Genomic DNA, 10,710 nt, shown 5'->3' with positions numbered 1-10,710 from the left:
ATTGACACTAAGTAATAATAAAAATCTATTTTATTCTAACATATTTCAAATGTACAAACTGAGAAATTCGCTTGTTTAAGCTATGCACAATGTTGCTGTTAATACCTCTTTCACAATAAAGTCGGGATAATTAAATATATATTCACCGGGAGAATGCATTAGGTTGTGCGAAATCACTGTTTATGAACACAGATCTCACACATGTATGAGTATATTATCATTAGATTGTATTTGATAAACAAACATTTAGATAATACGACAATTTACACAAACGTTGGAAGCAAACCAATGAAATTGAATGCAGAGGGCGCTGTTAAAACATCACTATTTTAATGTTCCTATCGACTCGTACAAAAACGTTCCTTGATATTCTAGCTAAGTACGTATAATAAACGAGAGTTTTATTTCTCTCGACCACGTTGTCATAAACAGAGGGGCTGGACTATTACGTGGCTGTTGGGATAAACGTTAGTGGTAAAGTACCATCGTTTCAAAAATGACCTATTTGAGGGCGCATTTTGCGCATGTGCAGATGACTAATTTATGATTTCCGGTATCATAGAAATTTCCAGTCTCTGATTTTTGTGGAAATTTCTCAAAAGTATGGTAAAATGTTTTGGTGATTTCATCGACAATTTTAATTGATATGTTTTCAATTAATAATTAATATATCGGTTAATTTCAGGCAATGACCTCTCGAGCTGAATACGTCAGATGATCTAATTAGAAGCGTCTATTACTGTCGTTGGATTGGAGATTGTACACCGTATCTAGCTATAACTGTGAATAGTTGGTAACAGATCTATAAGATAACCAATAATGGATTGTCGAGGGAAAGTGGCAGTGATAACCGGAGGAGCAGAAGGCATTGGGAGAGCAGTTGCAAAAGCACTATTGGACAAGGGTGCAAAGGTAAAGTATGACAATCTGAAGGACAGACGCACTATAGACATTTATGGGTTAGGTGCACTGATAGGGATCGTTAACTAGACAATGTACATTTGGGCGTACTGTGTAATTCACCTTTTAGCTCCCGTGTGCGTATCACAAACGGTCGCTTCAACTATGGTTATGGCTATGGCTTCGTCTCACATTTGCCATGAATCCCCCTTAACTCGTTATCATTATGACCTTTAAAAAAACTACAGCTTTTCTCAACTTAAAATATATTAGTATACTAGTACATAACAGTATTTATGGTAAGTCAGCTGAGATGCATATTGAGGTGCATGCGTACTTTTTTCTCAAATCTTTTATAATTTTTCCTCGAATGATTGAATTGGTTTGCACACTGTCGCTGGGACGATGGTGACTTGTGGGTCGGTTGTAAGAAAGCATACGATGTTGTATTTATGATTTATTTTAATCTGAATAGTTTTTCTCGCCAATGTAGTGTATATACGTAATCATGCACCAACAAAAGTCTAGAATTAGCCATTTTTGTTGCGCCAGGGCTATCTAATAATCAATGCACCACTACAAAATTGCTCGCGTGTACTCCCAAGTCACGAGAAAAGAGTTGTAGCTATTTTCAGGACTAGCACAAACACTATAAGATCGCATGGAAACTGGGAACTCGATTTCTTCCGTACTTATCGGGTTCGACATTGGTAGGTGGTGACCATTTGGCTTATCAGATACCACCGGTGACACGCCGCTGTTACAATTTAGTACATGGGCTGTATAGAGAATAGTGAAATTACGGTATAAGCATAGACTCATTTTAGGATCTATGGTATAAGTAGTTGTGGAACTAGTTTTCTATGGCGATTATTTGAGTCAATATTTATTGTTTCCTGTGATAAATGATAGTCCATGTACTCATTCACTTATGGGTACTTTTTATTACAGAATTACCTAACACCCTATATTCTTTTATGTCGTATTTTGAATTCCACGTAGGACATGTACACTACCTCCCATCTGTGCATCAAAATGTTAAACACTTGACTTGGTATTAATGGTTCGAAATAGTGATAAACATGCATACAGCTCCAGGAGGATCTTGTTTGCTTTTGCTGCAGTACGCTCGTTATCAATGATATTATTTAATTTGGTCATTACACAAACAACTGCGAAACCTGTTAATACACCCAAAATATCTGCATTCCAATTATCAAAACAATCGAGCTAGTAGTTTTCAAGTAGAAGTAGAAAATAATATAAATTACAAATATATTTGCTAAAAAATAGAGAATTGGCGAAGTCATCACAAAATTTTCTCAAATGAGCAAATCTAATAAATTTCCACCCATGATAGTAAATGTATATTGAGTATCAAAACAACCGAGCTTGTAATTTTCACAGAATACAGAATAATTGTAATAGTTTATTGTCTGTTTTATGTCACTGGCCCACTAAGCACATACACACAGGAAATAATACAATAAATACAGGTGAATGAAAACTATTGGATATGTTTTCAGTTGTTCTCGAGAAATCCAGAAATCAAACTAGAACCGATTCATATTTATCAAACATAACTAAGTATGAACAATTTGCAAAAAAACAAAAATGTTAGCCTGTATTCGATTCTGGCATTAGAAATTAAAACATTTTCACCACTGCCATTTGATTCATACAAAATCATTAGGATGAACAAATGGACAGCAAAAAAGCCTTAACTGCATTTAAAAAAAACATCAACATTGCAGCCTAACCAATATGACAACTTGTGTTCAATACTAGGGAGTTACACTATTCGATATTAATGGTGATCTTGGTAGGTCCACCTGCAATGAACTACAAGAACAATATGGTATAGGAAGAACGATATTTGTGTACGGGGATGTAACAAAAGAGGAAGATCTGAAAGGTAATGTGTAAGTTTCAAAATATTTCAAATAATGTGGGTGACAATTTGATTATAGTAAACATTCTCTCATATGAGTTATAATATGTTCTATAGCGGTGTTTGGAAAATAAGTTCATTTCGTACTAATTAAACATTATGTCAATGAACACATGGGAATTGTAAAGTGATAGTTTTACCAGCATTTCCGAATTACCGACAGCAAACGCGAAACAATTTATAAAAGTGTGGGTACAGAAAGGGACAGCTAGAAATAAAAGATTATTTTTGCACAGAAAATGAACTGAAAAAGAGGAGTTACTATGTGTTACGCGGAATATAGCTGTGACGTAGTTTTCACCCCGAAATTACCGAAAACATCTGAAAATATTTCGCTATTTCCAAAATGTTCGTTTTCCTTGTGTAGACAAGTATTGTGTGAAAATTATCAGAGGCTAGCACAAGTTCGTTCAAAGGCACTTTTATCTTATCTTTTATCGAGATTTGTTTACGCGGCGACCTGGAAACACGGATGAGCATTTTTGGTTTAAACATTCTGTTCTCAGTTTAACTTCTAGTGTCGCATATCTATGTTCTATTTTGACACGCCTGACGAAAAAACAAAGTGAAAATCGATTCCCAGTTAAATCATTAAAGAGGATGTTATGTCATCACGAATTTATACCAGACGTGTTCCTGTATAAGAATTACAGTTGAATATACATCCTGTGACAAACATATATTTCATTGGGATTACGAATCCTTGTAGTATGACGTATTATCACATACACAACAGGTTGTATTTATGTAATTGTTTATATTAGCTTGTTTTCAGCACACTGTGGATACATTTGGTTGCTTAGATATATTACTCAATAGTGCAGGGATTATAGATGAATTTGACTGGAACAAAATGCTACTGATCAATTTGGTAAGTAAATGAGAAATAACATACCCAACCACAGGTAATTTAACGTAAGTCGTATAGAGAAACTTATCAGTCCGAGATCAAAACAACAATATCCTCAATAAAAGTACATTACACAACATAGTCAAATCAGTAGGGTAAAAAAACACGGACGGTACTAACCATTAAATACTACTAGTAAACACCACAACAGAAATTCTGGCCTCAATAGGTTTAATTTGTGTTTCATTTAACACTTTCATTGCATATAGTTTTATAAATTACTACCGGTAACACCTGAGCGGAGCGGAATGACTACTCAGGGTAGTCACCAATAGCTCAGACGATGTTTACAATTGTTCAACAATGTTTATGTTTATATGGCGAACTCGGTGGTTATTGGCGCTCACATTACCTGCAGCTAACATAGTGATTTTATATAGAAGTTTGAGTTCAAATCAAAACCAAATCGTGGAAGCCGAGTGAATCTGCTTGGGAGGGAATATCGTTTTGGCAAGCCTCGCCAATGCAGATTTTATTCTCTCTGGGAAATAATGGGTGAAAACTCACTTTGTGCGACATATAAAGACAACTAAGTGTGCTTGAGTCCATTATTATTATTTTGTAGCGTTTTCAATACTAGTGGATTTGCTGCCAATAAAAGGCGGAGATAATCCACAGTGAATCTGAATAATTGTTTTCACAATCTTATATGGCAAACTAAGAACGAAACTAGTTATTTATAATCCATCAAATATTAAAGATATATACATTTCGAGTGGATGAGTGGATGAGTGACTGATGTGTGGTGTTGAGTAACATTGTAGTGATGCCCGAGCGAACGACACATTCTGACTGGAACGCCGTTTCGGTGTCCGCCGCGGCCTTGTACTACTACCCCAGATCGCTGATGTGGACCGGCTGGATTGACTGTGCGTAGGGGTGTGTACCGGGGAACATGTATCGTTAGCCCCATCCACGAGTGTTTACAAACCATCAAGGTAGATGTTATTGGCAACTGTCCTGTCTGTGTAATAGTTATTTTCAAATTCTACGGGAGGCCGGTGATTTGACGAATACGTTGAAGCCAAACAAAACTTACAGGCGTAGCGAGCGAACGAACATGGCTGGAAATCTAGTGGGTGTTAGTTACCCTAGAAGGAGAACCAACAGAGGTTCTAATCTGGCCGTATAGATAAAAAAGACACCTGAGTACACGTGTACTTTCATTTGTTTATGCAAACTGTACCCCCGGACTGTGACATTTACCAGGAAGTCGACGTTGAGAAAATAAAAGTCACGTAGGTCTTTCGACAATCTCGTTTGGCAAATAGTGTGATACTTCTCACTACAAAAACAGAACGATTTCATCTCTGTACTCGCACTCTGTAGACATACCCCCACTTAGTTTGTCGCATTTTCTTGGATAATTACCCCTGTAAATTCTAGAAGGAAGTTCATCTTTCCATAAACGGGCGGGTTATAGAGACGTCTAGGAATTTATCAAGCGACAAAACATAATTTATAACATAATTTACAGAGTAAAAATAAACGTACATGTCTCTGCACAATGTTACAGCACGGGACTATCATGGCGTCCTACACGAGTGTTCCATATATGGGCAAGATGCACGGTAACCATGGAGGCATTATTATAAATGTATCATCACTTGCAGGTATTTTACTATATTGTTAATCCTATTACAAAAAAACACAAATAAAATAACACCTTTTATTTCATTTAAAGGGCGGTGGTCGTGGCGCCGCGTCCTGTTCGATATGGGACTCATAGCGACGTATACAACGCGTGTAAAATACATTGTTTGTTTACATTAAATTCGAACACGCGCTGCGCCACCCTTCAACTTATAAGGTTGCTCAAACATCCATTTTCAGGTGTTATTGGAGGTAACAGCTGGGCACCTGTTTATACTGCTAGTAAATTTGGTGTGGTTGGATTTTCTAGGGCTGCATGTGTAGGTATTAAATTGTATGATACAGTTGAAATCCCAAATAAGGAATGATCACAGTTTTGAATTTGGGTATTTTTGTTTGATATGCAAACAATAGACTCGATATCAATACTGCTAACAAGCAATACGTACACTGATGACCGGTGCTTATAAATCTTCATTTTCCAGAATGAACGCTTGATGGCCGAGAATGGCATTAATATATGCGTAATTTGCCCATGGGTAGTGGAAACTAGAATCAAGGTAATATCACGCCAGCCTGATGATGTCAACTCTATTTATCTTAATAGTCGGACAATAATGTAAGTTAAATCTAGACGATTGTGGTGTTTACGCGACACGCACGTTTTCGTTCATTTTTTTTACACAGGATATGTATTTATTCGAATGTGTGACATCAGGGTTTAATTTTAAAGATATTTATTAAGAAACAAAACACTGGGCCTGTTGCCCTAATTCAAATCATCGATCCTCAAAATTCGGCATTTTGGGGGGTCGTAGTTAGGACTACTCCAAATTGTGTTGGATAATTAAAATATTGTTGTGAATTGTATAATGACTGAATTTTTATCAGATCTGATGACATGGGGAAAAATATGATCATTTCACTGTTCATTCATTCGACTCGCTTATGAATATTAATGTTTTAAACTCGTGTGGTGTAAAATACCACATATTATCGCAATGCTACAACCAAGTTGTAAAGTGTACAAAGGTTTTTAATTTCACAAATCACTGTTTTTAATCTCAAAGACAAAGGTGCAGGTCAAATACTATATCTGTTCGAAAATGTATATTCTTACAGGCCTGCAGAAGTTGCAAATGCAGTTGTTGGAATGATAGAAGACAATTGTAATGGGAGTGTTAAGTTGTTGATGCCTGGCAGAGCACCAATTGAGGTACCCAGGAGAAGACTGAAAAGTTTACTAGAAAACAAATTATAAACAATGTAATCATCAAAACAATTATATGAGGTTAATTGTATGTTAGCGTGTTCTGCCTCGCCTCAGATAGGCTGTGGCTTCACAGAGACAGAGTACATGCTGCCCTGTATCCGGTTTGCAAAACTGGTTCGCACGTGCTCTTGCTCTTAACACCAAAAACACTCCCCCTAAACAGAACAGGGAGAGGGAGACCTGAATGTTGGCACTTCTAACAAATAATAATAAAAAAATAATCCTATAATTTCTTGTACAAGCATTAATACATATTGGAAACATCTTACTCTGATAACACATATAGAATGTACATAATATTCTACTAGAAATTGGCATAGTATTCACGATGAAGGTGTTGTAGACATAATATACTTACATTTGACCTAACGCACATAACTTGATCTAAATATCCAATTCTGCTCGACCAGAGCTTACAATGAAGATCCATTGGTCATTGTGAATATAATGTGCTCTACATTATATTCACATAAACGGCATCGTCATATTTAAAGGATATCGAATGGATACATTAAAATTAAACATAACTCTCGACAACCAATATCATTGAAACAGTTTTTCTTTCAGAGAACACTTCACATTGTATATTGAATATAATAATATAAAGCCATGCAATTTGCAATTCATTAGACATAAAAAAAAACAATTTTAGAAGCATTATGAACATTACAAGATCAAATATGATATACCTAACCTGCCACAATAGTATGGAAGACGAAGTTGACCTTTACGTATCTGTCCTCACTGCGATGATTTGCGTTACTGCGTGTTATCGAAATTGCTTTCACGGTGATGTCTTTGTCATAATATAAATTCACCTACCTCATTTTTTTCAATTCTTTCATTTACAAGAAATGTTGATGGATGATCTATTTCTTTCACAATCCCTGTCCCAGTAGATTTTTCCTTCATGAAGCCTTATGAAAAAAACCGCCTGTTTTTTTTTTTCCTTTTTGCTTCATTTTCCCCTTTGCTTTTGGTTATACTCATTGATTCCATCCATGATGGATTTGAATGTACCCAGAGTAGTTGAGAACATTTTTGGGTATCTTCCTAAACTCAACACAAATACAGCTTTCCTATATTTGGATATATTTAGAATGAAACTTTCTTAATTGTTTAATTCAAATAAAAAAAAACAATAATGCAATGTTTGTGTAAAAATATAACAAGTCTACGTTTGTTAAATACATAATAATGTATATTTCTTATGAGTATATTTTATACTTTTGTGGAAGGAAGTCAACGTTTCGATTAACCAGCTACAGGTTAAAACATTATATTGTTGTGAACACCAGCGTTGTGTTCCGGGAATGTTGTCTCGTTTTGCTGATATCACCAACGGAATACAGATAGTTCAGTTTGATTTATCCAAAGCCTCAGCTGAGGTCACGCCTCGCTGATTATCTATCTCCTTCTTTTACAAAATCTTACAAACTCTCTCATAAAACTTAGAACAGTGGACATGAGACAAAGAGCAGTATAGCTAGTTTGATATCCATTAGCCAATGCGCATTAACAGGCGATATAGTCTTCGGAATAGATATCGGTTCAAATATATTAATTTTAGAAATGACTGGGTTTCCGAAAATAACTGAAATTACACCGAATGCGTCATGTGCAGTAAATTTGGACATAATCATAATTTTTTCTCTCGCTTCCTCCCTTAACACTGTATATATTCTAAATTTTAACAACGGATGGTTTGATTGAGACTCGTGGATTACATATGAAGTACAAAGTCAAATTAAATCTTGGTTGAAATAAAAACCTCCACATCGTTACATGTTTCGTAAGACCTCTGTACATAAATGTCTGAGGTGGATGAGTTTCTGAAAATTGAGTATCGTGTTTTCTGGCGATATTCGGGCAAATTAATATTGACAATGTTTCTTTAAAATTCTGCCATATAACACTTCACTACTCGTTCAATCAAATCTATTGAGGTGATACAGCAAGACAGTCTGTTCCGGCGCACTCTCGTAAAATCAGTAGGCCCAACTTTGTACATTATTCGAGCATAATTCAAACCATTTTTACCTTGCCCGTACCATCAAAGATGGAAGGGAAAGGTATATTAAGGGAAAAATTGTGTCCGGCGTTGTCGTTGTTGTTGTTGTCGTTGTCGTTGTCGTTGTCGTTGTCGTCTTCGTCGTTAATAATTGTTATTGTGTGCATAATAACTTTACTAATTCTATTCCAAACTTCATCAAACTTGGTCACCTTATTCATCAGTATAAAGTCTTCCCTGAGTTTGAACAACAGATGTCCTGTATGAAAATATAATGCAAAAATTGAGAAAATCTGATAAAATATTTTGACTGTTTCTACTTGACTGATCACTGGTGATACACATCAAAGGTCACTGATCTCAGTGGAAATATGCATTGTTGTATGCGTTCAATGAAGCAAGTGATTTATCTTGTAATAATATCCTTGGTAATGTATCTCAGAATCCCATACTGGGTTTCAAAACCAACTCATGGAGAGATTGCACAGTCTGATACACATTTGCAAACCTACCAATAAAATCTTTACAGAAAACAAGATGTCAGAAAATCAATATAAGCACTCCTATGAACTGGGTGCCAAACTTTGATCAAGATCTGAAGCTAATAGAAAATCTGTTTAGTTCAAAGTTATCAAATCAAAAACAATACATAAAAAATACATAAAAAGCAAAACATTTCAGCCACATTTTAAAAAGAAAATTGTTCTAAAATATATGTATTCTGTATTTGACAAACAGTTCATTCGACAAATGAAAACTCACAGGAATATGTTTCAGCTATTAGAACAGAATGATAGTTTTTATAATACTGGTTTAAAAACGCACTTCAAAGATTGCAGTGTTTGAAGATGTAGATTTTCAGGAGGCAACAGTACTGTTGACTTCTCCCTCCACTGAACACCAACTAACTAGTTAAGGTGATCTGCATATAAAGCAGAGCTTGCAACATGATAGCTATTCATAAAGGGTTTTTTTTTTTACTTTTCATATAATACAGTAGTAGTCACACAATGAGGAAGTTCATATTTGTCTCAGTAAATCATTAATTTTTGACAGACACCTGTACAAAATACTTGGATAAAAGCCAGCTAAGATTTTCTGTTATCTTGCATGTTTTATGAATCTGTTCACGTCTAAATGCAGCACTTTTTTTTGCGATAAGACATTTGTTTTTATACTAAAATATCTGAATTACTTTGAAGCTGGAAATTATGTCCCTTAAAATAATTAAACAAATAAGGCACCAATGTTTTTGTAAGATATTTACATCTTTAAAGGACATTCGGTAGACTGATTCCCCACTGTTGGTTCAACCCCAAAACTTGTTTGTACTCAAAATTAATTATGACAATGCATATTTATATTGAAACAAAATATGTTAAAGGGAATTATATTATATAACAAAGGGCAAAGTCACCAGAGTTCAACTATGTTATTAAATCCACTTGTTACAATAAATAATCTAGTTCTTGATAACACAGCCTCTCCTAATTTATGAAAAAATAGTAATATAACTCACATTTATATAAAAAGATGACAAACTTAGTATTAATATTTTAGTTTCAATTTGCATTTAGAAAAGTTCGTCATTGTATTGTTAATGTTATAATATAATAACATTGTAAAATACAATAACGTTGAGGAGAATAAAAACAATTAGAAGGGATTTAAAACAAAGGACAATATATCAAATATTTTGTTGATTGATTTTGCTGGATTTGTTTGTATACAGTCAACTCTTAACTTATATGCAGAACCGGCTAAAAAAAGCAAAACACACACTCAAAGGATACTGTTTATTTAGAAAATTTACAGTCAAATTAGTTTGAAAAAATACCTTTTTTCTTAAACAGTGCAAATCAATATTATTTACTATTTATTATTTACCATTTATGTCAAACTAATTTTACTTATTTCTGAAATGTTGGGATTAGAATTACAAAATATCTATGAATCGAAGAAAACAGTGATAATCCGAGTCAACGTGTATTATTGACTTCCACGTGACCGCGTTCTATCCAATCAATTTGAAGGTCTTGTACCTGAGGTATAATAATCATGAATTAACTACA

The 10,710-nt window shown here is 34.7% G+C and overlaps 1 protein-coding gene across 2 annotated transcripts; it reads left to right on the top strand.

The window, feature by feature from the left end:
• Positions 1-525: 525 nt before the first annotated feature.
• Positions 526-6,856, top strand: LOC146742187 (15-hydroxyprostaglandin dehydrogenase [NAD(+)]-like). Of its 2 annotated transcripts, none has more exons than XM_085500823.1 (8): positions 526-601; positions 686-912; positions 2,689-2,815; positions 3,616-3,722; positions 5,278-5,374; positions 5,595-5,674; positions 5,840-5,973; positions 6,477-6,856. In XM_085500823.1, the coding sequence occupies exons 2-8, from the start codon at positions 820-822 to the stop codon at positions 6,613-6,615; spliced, it is 777 nt and encodes a 258-aa protein (XP_085356949.1). In that variant the 5' UTR covers positions 526-601; positions 686-819; the 3' UTR covers positions 6,616-6,856. The 2 variants fall into 2 exon arrangements, with proteins under 2 accessions (XP_085356949.1, XP_085356950.1); XM_085500824.1 differs by having other exon boundaries at positions 548-606.
• The last annotated feature ends 3,854 nt before the right edge of the window (positions 6,857-10,710 follow it).

Source organism: Saccoglossus kowalevskii, chromosome 6, assembly GCF_978046115.1.
Source record: "Saccoglossus kowalevskii chromosome 6, keSacKowa6.1, whole genome shotgun sequence".
Taxonomy (NCBI): Eukaryota; Metazoa; Hemichordata; class Enteropneusta; family Harrimaniidae; genus Saccoglossus; species Saccoglossus kowalevskii.
The sequence above is the reverse complement of the archived record's forward strand: the minus strand, read 5'-3'. Positions and strand labels throughout refer to the sequence as shown.